This window comes from Pantherophis guttatus, chromosome 3, assembly GCF_059756535.1.
Source record: "Pantherophis guttatus breed Tessera chromosome 3, ASM5975653v1, whole genome shotgun sequence".
NCBI lineage: Eukaryota > Metazoa > Chordata > Lepidosauria > Squamata > Colubridae > Pantherophis > Pantherophis guttatus.
In genome coordinates this window covers 111,666,437-111,682,390 of record NC_142065.1, presented here as the reverse complement: position 1 = coordinate 111,682,390, position 15,954 = coordinate 111,666,437, and the positions used below count along the sequence as shown (strand labels likewise).

Sequence of the window (15,954 nt, the reverse complement as noted above, 5' to 3'; positions counted from 1 at the left end):
AATATGCTCTACTGAAAAGAGAATGCAATAAATGTCATATGCTTAATAATATTGGAGGTCTATAGAATGATAGGTTTTAATAATATGAATAAACTTGTTGGGTTGAAATGCAATAATTGGAATATTTCAAATTATATATCTGAAACATAATCAAAAAGGGAAAAGAAGGCAAATTAAGAATATTTTAAGAACTAATTGGATTGGTAAAATGAGAAATGATTAAGATGCGCTTTATAAATATATATCTGAATAAGTGGAAATATATTGTTAAGATATTTTGAGAAATATATTCAATAATTGAAATTGAATGTAAAACTGAATGAAATTGAAATGATAAAAATGATTTAAATGTTATCCTTGCAAGAAGTAAAGTAGAAAAAAATAAATTGGTAAAAGTAAAAAGACAAAGGATTAGAAGATTGTTTGAGTAAAGATTTGAAGGAAAAAAGGGAACAAGATGAAATATACTATTAATAATTAAAAGGAAAAGGGATCAAGGCTGCATGGACTCCACAGTGGAAAATATTAAATTGAAAATGAATACAGCAATAGAGAGAGATGAAGGAGGAGAAGAGAGGTGGAAGGGAAGAAGAAGGAGAGAGAGGGATGGAAGAGTAGGGAGGAAGGAAGGAAAGGGAAATTAGAGTAGGAGAGAAGGTAAGACAGGGGGAAGAGAGGAGGAGAAGGAGACGGGAAGGGGAAGTAGAGAAGAGAAGAAGAGGATCGGGAAAGAAAGTAGGAAGGGATAGGGAAGAGGGAGAGAGATTTCTGTACAATAAAAAAGATGAAGTGGAAGAAAGGCAATGTCGAACAAACAAATATAAATATATTAAGATAAAGAATGTTTTAAGAGTAAAAGAGAATAAATATGAATAAACAGTAAAGTTAGAATTTAGGGATAAATGAAGATGGTGTTTATGTATGCAAGTATAGAAATATTGAGATATGTTTAAAAAAGAAAAGAAAAGGGGGGAAGACGATTTTGGCAAAAATTGTAATTGAGTAAAATGTATTTGAAATTGATTAATTGTATAAGATAAGAAACGGTCAACAACTGTTCAAAAAAAAAGATGTGGGTGAATGTAAATCAAGTAAATCAAAATGTAAATTTATATGTGCGGCATATAAATCAAATTAAAAAAAATGTGGGAGAGGAGAAAAAAACAATAAAATTTGTTTTTTTAAAAAAAGATATAGCTCCATGTGCCACCTGTGGCACACATGCCAAAGGTTCGCCATCGCAGGACTAGACATATCAATTCTTCATATGTTTTAGCCTCCAGCCCTCTAATCATCTTTGTGGATCTTTTCTGCACTCTTTCCAGAGTCTCAACTTTTTAAAAAAAATATTGTGGTGACCAAAACTGGATGCAGCATTTCAAGAGTGGTCTTACCAAGGCCTTATAAATGTCAGTAATACTTCAGTGATTAAATCTGAACTGGTTTGCTACCGGTTTGCTGGCCACACATGTGCTATTTAAAAAGCTACTGTCGAACCAGTAGTTTAAAAAAGCTATGATCCAACAATCATATGTGTCACACGGTTTAGCTTTGCTAGAAAGCAGGATTTCCTGCTTTCTAGCAAAGCTAAACTGCGCGCCACAGCTGACCCCCCCCTCGCTGTTCTACTTACCTTCCCAAGCCTCCTTTTGGTCTATACTGCGCAGTAGTTTTTATTGCTACTGGTTTGCCTGAACCAGAGCGAACCGGTAGCATTTCACCCCTGCTTCACATGATCTTGATTTCATCCCTCTTGCTACTGCAGCCTAGGATTGCATTGGCTTTTTTGACTGCTGTCACAGACTGCTGGTTCATATTTAAGTGATTATCCACTGGGACTTCAAGATCCCTCTCATAGTTACTGCTATTGAGCCAGATTTCACTTAATCTGTACCTGTACATTGTTTTTTCTTGCCAGTGTAAAACCTTACTTTTCTCTACATTGAATTTCATTTTGTTAGATAGGTCCAGTGTTCTGGACTGTTGGCTATTCCTGCCAGTTTAGTGTCATCTCTTCTGACCTAGGCTTCCTGAGTCATTAAAACACACGAGTAGTCCCAAAAACCTCTTTTATTGCAAGAGCTATGAATTCTGTTCATTCACAGATGAGTCCCATCTGTGGACTCGGAAGAAGTTCTTCAGGATAATCACCCACCTTTATCTCCCTTGACACATTAGCAAAGACCTAATTGGCAAAGCCACACTGAGTCCAGAATCAAACAGAGCTTCAGGCTTTAAGCTAAACTGAATGAACAAACATTGCTTCCTGCAAAGGCTCATGTGCCTTTGCTCCTCTTTTAAGTCTTTAAGACTCCCAACCCTACTCCTGAGTTGTCCTTTTTGTTTTAGCTGTTCTTGCCTTCTGGCAGCTCTGTGCATGTGCGCACTGGGAACAAGCTCCCCTCTTCCTCCCCCTGTTCCTCTGCCTCACTGAGGTCCGACTCTGGAGGCTCCGGAGGCAGCACGTACCTCCCAGATGGCCCTTTCTTTGCCTCCAACGCAGAGCATGATCATGAAAAATGTCTTCAGATAACTTTGGCTCCTTCAGCCAAGAAACAGAGATGAGCATCGCACCCTAGGTTAGACATGACTAGACAGAGAAAGCTTTACCTTTTAAAATTTTAAAGTACTGTCCTGGGAAGATACTGAAAAAAGTAATCCAAAAACAGATCTGTGAATATCTGTTAAAAACAGCTCATGCCAAAGTCAAAGAAAATATTAAGTTTCTTTCAACATATAAATAATAAGAAAAAAGTTAAGGAAACAGTCAGTCCACTAAAGAGAGATGATGGCAAGGAAGTAACAGGAAGTAGAGAGAAAACGGTGCTGCTTAGCTCATTCTTTGCATCTGTTTTTACGCAAAAAGAAATAATAGCCCAACCTACCAAAAGCATAACTTTAAAAGACAGACTAGAAATAAAAATCAAAATAAGCAAGAAAATGATAAGAGAACACTTGTCTGATCTTGATGAATATAAATCACCAGGATCTGATGGATTACATCCCAGCGTTTTGAAGGAGCCAGCAGATATTACCTCAGAACCACTGTATCATATCTTTAAAAAATCTTGGAGAACCGGGAAACTACCAGAGGATTGGAAAAGAGCTGATGTGGCTCCCATCTTCAAAAAAAAAAAAGGGGGGGGGGAACAGACCCAGGAAACTACAGACCAATCAGTCTAACATCAATACCTAGGAAGATACGGGGTGGGGGACCACAGATGTTCTGTCCCCGTCGCACGCACACACACAAACAGACAGCCAGGAGTTAATGAATCAAACAGTCAGGAATTCCTTTAAGATTACAGCTTTGGTAGCGTCCCATGAACTGCCTGCCAAGAGATTTTACTCACTAAGGGAGGTTTTTTCTCCTCAGTCTGATGTACCAAATTAATTCCACAAAGCAAAGAATTGTCAAAGTCCAGTCCGAAGAAATCCAAAAAGAGCTTCTAATAGGGTTCTAGAAACACGATATGACTTCCGAGCTTTTCAATTTGTCCGTCACAAGGCCTGAATAGCCAACACACCCTCTTTTATCCCTTGTGGGGTGTGGTCCAGTGACTCTGGACCACACACCACACCCGCCCACACCTCTTTCTCTGCTGCGCGTGCTTATCCTTCCGATGCTGTCTGGGATCCAGCCAAAACTCATCCCCTTCGCTCTCTATCTGCGGCTGCTCCGAAGTGCCTTGCTCCTGGCATATCTCTTGGCCTTCGGAGGAAACCTGAGGCATTGCCAGAGAGGAGGGTCCTGGAGAGGGAGGCCTTGCCAAATCCTCTCCTTCACCTTCTGAGTCCTCTCCCTCTGTTAGGACAGGCTCAGGGGTTGGAGTCACAACAACAGATCTGTGAACATCTAGAAAACAAATAAATTTATAACTAATAGCCAGCATGGGTTTGTTAAAGACAGATCATGCCAAACCAATCTTATTTCATTCTTCAACAAAGTGACTAAATTAGTACACCAGCGAAATGCTGTGGACATAGTATATTTAGACTTCAGCAAGGCATTTGACAAAGAAGACCACAATCTACTTCTTGGTAAGCTAGAAAAATGTGGGATAGACAGTATCACCAACAGGTGGATTTGTATGTGGCTGACAAACTGTACTCAATGAGTAGTCCTTAATGGTACTAAATCTACATGGAGGAAAATAAGTAGTGGGGTACCACAAGGTTCCGTCTTAGGCCCAGTACTCTTCAATATTTTCATAAATGATTTAGATGAGGAAATAGAAGGGGAACTCATCAAATTTGCAGACAACACTAACCTGGCAGAAATAGCATCTCATAAATCAAACTCAGAATCCAAAAAGAACTTAACAAACTTGAACAATGGGTCCTAGCCAACAAAATGAAATTTAATGTGGAGAAAGTTTTACACCTGGGCAGGAAAAACCAAGTGTCAAGATTGAACTATTTTGCTTCTTTCAAACCTAATGCTTTTCAACTTGCCAATGAACTGGGGGGAGGGAAATGGAATGTGGAGAATGCAGGCAGAGATTGTGAGAGCTTGGAGCCAGCAAGATCACCACTTCAGGTGCTCAAGAAAGTGATGAACCTCTCAGGCCTGTGTCCATTCAATAACCAAAAAAGAAAACCCCCAACTCCATTGAGATTTACTGAGTTTGAAATGATAGCAGCGAAAGCAAGGCAAGATCTGATTCAAAATGTGTGAAAGTTATAGATTGAAAATTTCCCCAAATCCTCAGGGTTCAGCGCTGAGGGTCTAATCCAGTTTACTGTGACCGCTTCCCCACCGGTGGGTCTCCATGAGTGAGGAGTTACGATCTCTTCCGGTCTTCCTGGGGCAGCTCGCCTCCCTGCCAGCGGCTTCTCCTGGCTGCTCCAGGAGCAGCCACTGTTTCTTAGCAGGACACTGGAGGACCGGAGGAGAACGCAGCTCCTCACTCATGGAGACCCACCGGCGGGGAAACAGTTGCAGTAAGCAGTAAGAGACGTGCCAGCCAGAAAGCGGTCATGCTCCCTGGTGGGAGAGGGTTGCACCAACCTTTGTTAGTACGAACAGCCTGCCCACCTCACGCTCTGGGCAGCGTCCAGCCATGCCAGCCTCCAGTCCTACTGGGGCATCTCGCCTCCCTGCCAGTGGCTTTTCCTTCTCCTGACTGCTCCTCTGTCTCTTAGCTGGCATGAATGGCCTGCTGCTGCAGCCTTCCACTGCCCTCTCTGCCCCACCAGCTTCCCCTGGTGCTGCTGGGGAAACAGCAGCACGGGAACCGCTGTTGCCAGGGGCGAGGCAGTGGTGGCGGCAGGAGCAGCAGGCTGGGGCTTCCCTCCCTCCCCCAGAGACCTGGGGCTACACCAGAAGCCCGCTTGGGTGGGGAGACAGGGAAGCCCCAGCCTGCCCATCCTTGCCGCTGCCGCCCCCTCGCACCCGATCAATCTCCTTTTGGAAATTTGCTTTTCTTCCAACACCAAGACTTGGATCCAGAGGACTGCAGACTGCCTCTGAGCATATGCACAGTGGAAGACTCCACTACCCTTCAGGGCTGATGTGGAAAAAGTCACCCCAAGACAAGGGCTGAGTGATAGGAACAAGCTGCTGCCGGCTCCGGTCCTGGCGGCTTTCCCCCAAACAAGTGGGGACCAATATTTTAACCAGTTCAACTTTGAGTTGAAATACATTCCAGGAAGGAAGAATTTCCTAGCTGATGCATTGTCCCTCATACCCCAATACAAAAGCACAAGTAATCACCAGGCAACAAGGAAAAAGGAAAGCCTCGGACCCCAGTGATCCATTGATACAGCAGGTGAAAAAAGAACTACAAATTGATGGTTCGGAGCCCACCAAAGGGAATTGACTCTGAGGGGGGAGATGGATTGGAAGGGGGACAAGCTGTATGTCCCTGACAGCCTACAAATACAGGTCTTACAGTGAAGCCACAATGCCAAACAGGCTGGCCGCTTTGGGTTCTTAAAGACTTTACACCTTGCTAAACGGCAATTTTGGTGGACAGGAATGAAAAAAGACATAGATAGCTATGTAAAGAGTTGTGCTGTGTGTGCAACTATGGAAAAACGGCCAGGAAAGAATCCAGGATTGCTGCGGCAAGTAGCAGAGCCAACCCAGCCTTGGGAGGAGATAGCAATGAACTTCATAGTCGAACTTCCAGACAGTGTTGGAAATACTGTGATATGGACTGTAATTGATCTGTTCTTCAAGCAAGCTCACTTCATAGCCTGCTTGAGCCTCCCATCAGCCCAGAGACTAGCCAAGATGTTTCTGCAGCAGATCTATCAAGTGCATGGAGTGCCAAAGCTCATCATCTCAGACAGACAGTTCTGGTGGGAATTCATAAAACTGATAGGGTCCTCCCAAGGGCTCAGTTCTGGATTTCATCCAAGCACAAATGGAGCTGTGGAATGTACTAATGCAATGGTGGAACAGTACCTACATTGCTGTGTCAACTATCAGCTATCAAACTGGGCAGAACTCATGCCATTTGCTGAGGTTGCATATAACAACGCAATGCATAGTAACACGGAGCTCACCCCATTTAAGATAGCCATGGGTTGGAGTTTGTACCCATGCCAAAATATCCAAGGGAGCCTCCATCATCAGTGTCCCTAATGGAGTGGGTGGACTCTCTCCAGAATGTGTGGGGAAATGTAAGGAAGGCCCTAGCTAAAGCAACAGTCAGTCAGAAAAAAACAAGCAGATAAATGGTGAGCACCACAAGAAACATTTCACATAGGAGATAAAATGTATCTGTCTACAAAGTATCTAAAATTAAGATTATCACGTAAAAAGCTAGGTCCGAAATACATGGGCCCTTTCCCTATTGTGACAGTGATTCACAGTAGAAGTGAAATTGCCTCCAATACTGGGGAAAGTGCACCCAGTATTCCACTGTAGCTTACTCAAGCCAGCAGTGGGGTCTAGACTAAAACCAGTTGAGATAGAGGGTCGGGGACCAATAATAGTGAAAAGCATTATGAAGTTAAATGAATCTTAGATTCTAGACTTTACAAAGGGAAACTACAATACTTGGCGCAGTGGAAGGGTTATCCAATTTCGGAAGCAAGGTGGATTAAGGCACCCAATATTAAAGCAGATCGCTTAATAAAAAGGTTCTATGTGAAATACCCTCAGAAACCAGGACCCCCTTAGTGAAGTTTAAATGCTTATTAACATGTGTTTGCTATTTTCCAGGTACCTCCTATGTTTTAGTGGGGGCGCCTGTCAAGCTTCGAAATGTATTCAAATTGCTTTCATTTTCACTGCCTCGCAGCTTGCCAACAGACCAGAGGGAAGGGAGAAGGGAAGAGATTGGAATGTGCATTCCAAACAATAACAAGAAATGGTCCCATGAGAATGAAGGACATTTCAACCGGTGTTCACCAGATCTTTCCATAACAACACTTGGACACCTAATTGGACAATGTGACCTAACTAATAATTGGAGGAGGGAGGATTTTAATTATACTGAATTGCCTGGGAATTCCCCAGAGTTGGTTTTCACTTTCATGCTGTGCTGAAATGATGTACCCAATAAAGCTTTGCATTAAGAGATTGGTTTGTCTCTTTGCTTGCTGGGTTGGGTTCATCAGTTGCTTGCCCCCCTCACAAAATCATCCCCTCTTTCCCCCCTCCCTCCGCTCTGGGCCACCAACCCAGAAGGGTTGGAGAACTCTGGAACTCTGGTATACTATAGCAATGTCATTCTTTTTTCCTATATGGATTCTAGGAGGTTTTGTGGATTTCTGTAGATGTGTAGTAATCTTTTACTAATGATGTAACTCCACCTCCTATTTCTTTTGAATAGTTTGTATCCTTGCACATTCCAGTCATGAGTTTCATCCCACCATGTTTCAGTAATAGCAGCTATATCATATTTCATATCTACCTTCATGTACTAGTACTTCAAGTTCACCCTGTTTGTTCCCTAAATTTTGAGCATTTAAGTCCTTTGTGGGTCTTGGGTATCTTGTATTTTGGGGTACATTTGTTTTATCTCCTACTTTGTAAATGGGTTTTCCATCCTTTCCCTCCTCTTTAATTCATTTTCCTTTTTTCCTTCTTTCTCTTTACTCCCTACCTCCTTATATGATTGGTTATCTAGTGGTTTTTGCATGGAATTAGGTTCTAAATAGGTTTTGAAGATTGCCCCCTTCCCCTCAATTTTAGTTTAAAGCTGTTCTGATAGGAAAAGCCAGTCGTTTTCTGTATATATTCTTTCCAGTTCTTGTGAGGTTCACTCCATCCATTTGTCAGTAGCCCTTAATGTAGGTAATTCAGACCATGGTCTAGGAAACTGAAATTCTCTTGATGACACCAATTTTTAAGTCTATGGTTCATTTCTAAAATCCTTTGCTCTCTCAGGGGTTTTGCCATAGCTTCGGTCTCTCCCTAGGTATTTGTGGATGAGGGCAATTATGAGTAATATTTTATTTGGGGATATGAAGAGGGGGGAGTTTGATTCCTTCCCAGAGCAGGTTAGTGGGGTGGGGAGGGAATGGGGATTTTGCAGTATCCTTCCCCTGTCATGCCCACCAAGCCACACCCACAGAACCCGCAGTAAAAAATTTTGAAACCCACCACTGCATAAGTCCATCTTAATATGCCTGGTATGTGATGTTTTGTATACATAAAGAGAAAGAAGCACTCTTGTAATCTTTGACTTTTAGGCTTGCTGTCAAACATCAGCCATAATATTAATGATTGTTTTGAACAATATGCAGGTTGTATTATATATGAAATTATGACTGAAATATTTCGGCACCTATATTGGTTCACACTGTAGGAAGTTTCTCCTTAGTTTTAGGTTGCTTCTCTCTTTGTTCTTTGTTCAGTTTCCATCCATTGCTTCTTGTTTTGCCTTCTGGTGCTTTGGAAAATACATTCCCCCCCTTCTTTCTGGCAGCCCCTTAAAAGTCTGTTGCCTATCACACTCTTGGGCAAAGCATGTGAGCCATTTCCTCCTTTCAGTGGTCCATGAAAGTGCATCTATAGTATGTAGATAATAAAGTTGAAAAAATGTGAACATTTTTACAGAACTATAGATATGTTGAGGCTGGGCGAGACAAGGAATGGCTGGGAGGGGAGGGGCCAGGTGAGGCACCCCTTGACGTGAGTGACATTGAGTTGGCTACGCCTACTGTTACTGTCACATCAAGCCATGCCCACAAAATAAGCCAGGCCACAGAACTAGTAATAAAAAATTTTAAAACCCACCCCTGGACTTCAGCAACAGAGTGGTCAATGCCTGGAATGCACTACCTTACTCTGTTGTTACATCCTCAACCCGCCATAACTTTAACCTTAAACTGTCTACTGTTGACCTCACCAGTAAGAGGTCTGTAAGGGGAGTGAATAAGTGCACCAGTGTGCCTTCCGTCCCTATCCTACTGTCCCCATTTATTTGTTCCCATTTCCTGTATTAATATCCATGTTTATACTTATTCCTGTTATCTCATATATGTTTGACAAACTAAATAAATAAATTAAATAAATAAATATAAATAAATAAAATATCTCAGCTCTTTAGCTGAGGTGTGCTAATCTGAGGCCCTAGTTTTTCTCCTGATTTGCCACATCTTGCACTTCTTGCACATCTCAGCTGTTTAGCTGAGGTGTGCTAATTTGAGGCCCTAGTTTTTCTCCTGATTTGTACTTAACTTTCCCTTCCTCGTTATCTGATTTGTGTTTAGTTCTATTTGTTGCTCATTCTTCCCCACCAGTTTTAGTGTAAAGCACATCAGATGAGCTGAACCAGATGTTTTTCAAATGTACTCTTGCCAGTCTTCATGAGCTGCAGTCCATCTCTGGTAATGTTACCAATGGTCTAGAAAGCCAAAATTTTCACAATGGCACCATCCTTTGAGCCAGAAATTTACTTTTAAAATCCTCTGTTCCCTCATTGGATTTTGACCTTCAGTTGAGGGAATAGAGGACATTCAACATCCAATGAGGGAACAGAGATAGAAGTAAATCACTGGCTGAAAAGATGGTGAATTTAGAATACATGGTGATTTAGAATACATGGAGACCCAGTGAATTGAAAATAAAAGCAAAACCTTACTGGTTACAATATTTGCTTCAGGATCCCAAAGTTCTTGCTTTGTTGATTCACAAGACTGGTAGCTATTGTTGATTTTCAAGTGTGTACTGTTGATGGGATTTGGAAAGGGCTCAAGCCCAACTTTTGTCTTATCTATGTCATGAAGGATTTTTCAAAGTCGCCTCCCATACTGCCTTGTGTTTACCTACCACAGCAGTGGGGCAACCCTAGAAATTGATTAAAGGGAGGTGTTCTGAGACCAGTTTCCTCAGAATCTGCGTTCTCAGTTTACTCTTCCCCCTTTACAGCTAGGATTGGAACTTTCTTTAAAGCTTTTGTTAATTGTTCCTATTGAAGCAGTTAGAGAAGCTGCTCTTTCTCCTTAATTTTCCTTTCATTTTCCTCTTCTGATCCATGCCTTCCTTGTTGATTTCTTTTCAATTGTTGCATCTGCTCCTTCAAGCTCCTACTAGAAGCCTCATCCCATCTCTCCATGTTTTCTCCTAAATCTCTCAGCTTTTACCACATTTGCACACACTCATCTCTATTCTTCATTCTCTGCCCCTGGTTGCTCCACAAATTCCTATTCCTATTGTCTCTTTCCCATCTTTCTTTTATTACTTGCACATCCCCCACATTCTTTACTTTCCTCCCCAACTTGTCTAACAACTTTCCTTGCTTCTTGCAAATCTGTTTCCAAAGTGATTACTGGGTAAGTTACTCCACTCACCCAATCCAAGATTGCTCAGTGCACTGTAAACTACACTCCTTTTAAAGACCGATTGCTCCAAGAGCACTGCATGATGTCACCATAGTTTACCTCTCATCCCTCTTATTAGAAGGCTTTATTCCAGCTATGTACTGGTACTATAAATAGAAATGGCAGAATTTTAAAGGGACCTCTTTCTCCTGCCGATCCCCAATGGCTTTAAAACATAATGTATGCCATTCATTATGTTCTGTACCATGTTTTGGAGCTGGTCACCTGAATTGGGGGAATTAGGATTTTGTTGGTAAATGTGCCATTTAGTGCAGATTTCAGACAAATTGTGCTGGAAGTTGATGTAGCCAGCATGTCCTTTGAGAGGATGGGGCTCAAGGCCCCCAGATGTGTAACAATCTGTTTCAGCTCTCTCCCCTTAAAGAGGTATGAATGACTATTTCCCATTGCTGGTTTTGGACATTTCTGTGCCATGTTTATTCTCTGATTTCCATTACTGCAGAGAGATTTGTTAAATAAGCCACCTCTTTCTGAGCTGCTTTTCTCCACAGCACAGCGCTTTCCTAAAAAATGCCAGGTGGAAGTTTATAAGATCAGTTTTGTGGTTTTAATCAGATAAGAACCCTGCTGCCTGAAATTAACCACATTTTAATCAGATAAGAACTCTGTTGCCTGAAACTGAAGCCTTTTGTTGTACTAAAAGCTGCCATTGTTCATCAGGATAGTACTAATTGTGAATAGTCGCTAAAAAATAACTTCCTATATAAAGTTTTCTACCTTTCTAGTGTAAAATACAATTCATGAAGAGGTAGATACAGGAATGCCTCACAATTGTTGCTGTGTAAACAGAAGTATTTTCCATTAACATAAAAATTCTTGACTATCTTTGTTTAAGGTCACTTAATTTTATAGACAAATAAAAGGCCCAGCCTCTCCCCCTTATTCAAGAAAGTAAAGACTCTTGAAACATAGAATTTCAAAAGGAACCTTTTATTGAAAAGGGGTGATAGCAAGGCAGATTCAAAGCAGGCTCTGGGGTCCCTCAGGGCATACAACTAGAATAAAAGAAATTAGAGACCCCTCCCAACAGTCCGATGTGGATCCAGCCAATCCGCAGGTGTGAAGATATTATTGTACCGGCCGCTCTGAGAAAGAGATAAGAGAACTTTCTCAGGGCCATCTTCCAGCGATGCAGTCCACATGGCCCATCCCAAGAGATGAGAAACTGCTAGGCATCTACGGCACCAGGCAATGGTTATAAATCAGGTGAAAGGTTATACAAGAAGGTTATACAAGCAGGGTATGGAATACATAGAAAGGAAAAAACAGTAAATGTATCAAGTGTAACATCCCCCCCTTCTGCAGAAGAAGGGCAGATCACGTATCTGACAACATGGAAGTTTGCAATATTATTGTTCTGTTATTTCTTAATTTAATTCCTTAATAATGCCTAATACTTTATCTTACTACCTGTTATCTTTGATTTTCAGTATGATTGGTGTTCCTGGATTCCAAATGCTCCTCCAACTATGCGCTGCCCACCACCTACAGAAAAGGGGAAAACCACCATTGAATATATCATCAAGAGTTTACCTGACAGGGGACGGTCTTGTTGGCATCTTGGTGCTGTTTGGGCTTTGAGTCAATTTCAGGAAAATGAAGTGAGGCTTGTCTCAATATTTAAATGCTTTTTTTAATTTATAACAAAAGTAAACTCCAAACACCACATTCTTCCTGGAAATCTGTTAAGTATGTTTATGTGTTTTAGTAGACTAGAGGAAAGTATTGTGTACGTGGACAACAAGGAAAGTTAAATAAAATGCTAAAAATATTTGTAAATATTGGCTAGATGATACTACTGTTATATAGACTTAACAGTTGGCTGAATGCACACACCTAAAATAATTATTGTTAATTATTCTACTTCATCTTGGAAGGTAGTTTCTTTCCAAGTAACTTCACAACTTCACAGGCTATTGCTCAACATTTTTATCAGTTTTGATGAAATGATGAAATGATAAAATGAATAATATCATTTTAACATTTTTTTGCGCACGCAAAGCGCGTGCGTGAAGCAAACCGGTGGTAACACCGGTTGAAACCAACCACTGAATAGGATGGAATTTAATAAGAATTAATATAAAGTTCTGCATCTGGATTGGAAAAACCTAACGTCCAAATATAGGATGGAGGAAAACCAAAAACAATAGGTCCACTATTCAGAAAATTAATTTGATTTGGAAATTGAATCAAATTATCTTTGAATTGAATCTCTAAATTAAAATTTGGCACAACACTATAGGACATATAAAAGGTTAAATGTACTAAAGTAATGACAATAAGAACTACAAGCTTATAATGACATTGAACTGGTAAGATAGCTTTTGTATTCTAGATTCAGTCACCTACATCAAAGGATCTAGCAACTAGTACTTGGTGAGCTGCAATGAAAATCTTTGCTATATTCTGATTATAATATTTGTAAAACCTTGTCTACTTTTTCCAATATGTTGCATGTTTTCGGTCTTCTCCATTCAGGTGTTTCTGGGAATATATCCAGATGAACACTTCACAGAGAAGCCAGTGAAAGAGGCCATGAGGAAATTCCGCAAGAATCTTGATGGAATTGCCAGTTACATTGCTGAACGTAACAGGAATAAAAAACTCCCCTATTATTATCTTTCCCCAGATCAAATTCCTAATAGTGTGGCTGTCTAATTTTTAAAAAATTAAGAATTAGTGTAGCTAGCCAAATGGAAAATTATCTGAAGCATAAAAAAATATATAATCATTTGTCCAAAATGGTATAGGATCTCCTGCTTGAGCAGTTGAGATTGCCAAAGTCTCTTCCAACTCTATTATTCTTATGTTCCATAACAGCAGAAAAAAATTACTTGTTTTAGAAAGTACTTCTATAAAAACTTGCTACTATTCTACTATCTTTTAAAGTACCATAATGGCTAGATATTGCTGATTAGAAAAAATTGAAAATACTCTGATTTGTAAATGTTTTACAGAGCAAATGTATGTGACTCTGACTTTCAAATGTTTTTAAACTACCCTGCAAGTATAACCAGCATAATCAGTGGGAAAGAAACCAGGAGCAGCAATATTTCAAGGACACAGTTCTCACTCTCTCACCAAGAATAATTTCTGTTTTTTTACTGCAAATGTGAAAAACAGTAATGATATACATTAACATCAATAAAATGTATAAAATGCTTCTGTCATCAATAATGTGTCTTTTTAAAGAAATTAAAGGGTACTGGTTTTTAATACAGCATACTTTTGCCACAAGTATTGTGAATCAAGAACTAATTTCTGAATTATTATTATCTGTAGGTGAATAGAATGGAATGGAATGGAACGGAACTTTATTGTCACGTTGAATGTACACTATAATGTACATAAATATTTATTTATTCTCTGTATTTTCTACATTCTACAGTTTATTTTTTACTGATATTACTGATTTCCTCTGTAGTAAATGCAGGGAAATTTGATTTCAAGAAATTCAGAAAAGGCAAAATCTGTTCATTAAAAAAGTCAGGATAAAAGTATATATGTCAGGCATGCCTCCTTTCAAAACCCAAGAAAGGAAAACCCCAACGCCATGTTTGTAGAGAAAAGATACTTTTACTGAGTTTGAAATAACATCGAAAGAAAAGCAAGATCTGAAACAAAAAGCGTGAAAGTTACATATTGAAAGTATCCCCAAATCCCTCCCCCAAGGACCCAGGGTAAATGTCCAATCCCTTCCAGGCACATCTTCAGATGTTTTCGCCCATCTGATAATCTGGAACGGTTGACCTTGACTGGGTATAAACAAGTCCATACAGTTGTGCAGTAGAACATGGGAGCAAACTTCCCTTTTCGTTCACACGGGGCATCTCTCTCCAGTTCACATCCCCCTCCCAAATGCAGTAGACGTGTTAGCCCTGGAGAAAAAAACAAAACAAAAGAAACCAGATAGAAACAACATAACAACCCAATATAGAAGAGATTTTACAGTAAGAAGACTAAGGCTTATCAGGATATTTAGTGTGAAACAGTTGTAAAAGTTTTAGTGCTCTGACATTTCGCTCATTCACCCATTCAGGGATTGAAGCGCTGAACTGCTGACTTTTTGATCGACAAGCTCAGCATCTTAGCCCCTGAGCCACCCCATCTCTTTATAGTGAATATCAAAATGTAATTCAGCCAATAAGCTTCCCTTTTCAAATGTACATCGAAATGAAAAAGCTGTCATATGTTCCCCCAGTCCTGGAGAATTAAGAAAACCACTTTTTGTCAGGTTTCAGTCTTTCTCTAAGGAGTTAGTTCAAGACCTAATTTGTAAAGCTATGAGGCCCACTATAGTGTATACAGAATTAACTTCTTTTTCTTCTTTGTCAGATTTGCAGAAGAAACACATATTCATGTTCCCCACGGTCTGAAAAGTGCAAAAACATATTCAATTTTCAAATACGAGCTTTCCCTGAGGAGTTAGACTAGTGGTTCTCAACCTTCCTAATGCTGCAACCCTTTAATTCAGTTCCTCATGTTGTAGTGACCCCCAACCAGGGGTGGGTTCTAAATTTTTTTACTACCGGTTCTGTGGGTGTGGCTTAGATGTCATGTGACTGGGTGGGCGTGGCTAGCAGGTCATGTGACCAGGTGGCCATGATTATGTGTATAGGGACTACTCAGAGGGCTGAAAAAAGTCATTTCTGACAGGTCCTCGCACTTTTGATTGGTCCTCACACTTATGACCATCCTCACATTTATGCCTGTGCAGCATTCTTAACAACCATGTCACTCATTTCACAATTGCTTCTCTTCACCATGGTGACAAGATAGGGAGAAAAACGTAAAATGTGAGGACAGTCGTAAGTTCAAGGACTGGTCAAAAGTGCGAGCACCAGTCAAAAATAACTTTTTCAGCCCTCTGAGTAGTCCATATGCACAAAAGGACTACCCAGAGGGCTGAAAAAAGTGATTTCTGACAGGTCCTCGCAAATCAAAGATTTCTGAGACCAATGGTGAATACTTAAATTTCAGTAGTCACCAATCCCAGTCTTAAACTGAGTTTAGAATCAGTGGGAATCGCTGGTAACAATGAACTAACTAACTACTGATAATGAGTCCAGTCCTGCCTTTCTTTTCCTTCTGTCCAAGTTTTGCAAGTACTTTTTCCAGGTATATGTTTTATTCCAAAGTATACAAACCATT

At 40.4% G+C, this 15,954-nt stretch overlaps 1 protein-coding gene across 5 annotated transcripts in view; it reads left to right on the top strand.

Moving 5' to 3' along the window:
• ALOX5 (arachidonate 5-lipoxygenase) overlaps window positions 1–13,965 on the top strand; it is a 207,141-nt gene extending 193,176 nt beyond the window's left edge. For 4 of the 5 annotated variants that reach the window (XM_034409895.3, XM_034409894.3, XM_034409897.2 and 1 more), the window contains 2 exons: window positions 12,234–12,404; window positions 13,282–13,965. In XM_034409895.3, coding sequence (XP_034265786.1) covers window positions 12,234–12,404; window positions 13,282–13,461 — 351 coding nt within the window. In that variant the 3' untranslated portion in view covers window positions 13,462–13,965. Of the gene's footprint in view, window positions 1–12,233; window positions 12,405–13,281 lie in introns of those variants that run through there. The other variant, XM_034409896.3, reaches the window with a different exon arrangement.
• Window positions 13,966–15,954: the final 1,989 nt, after the last annotated feature.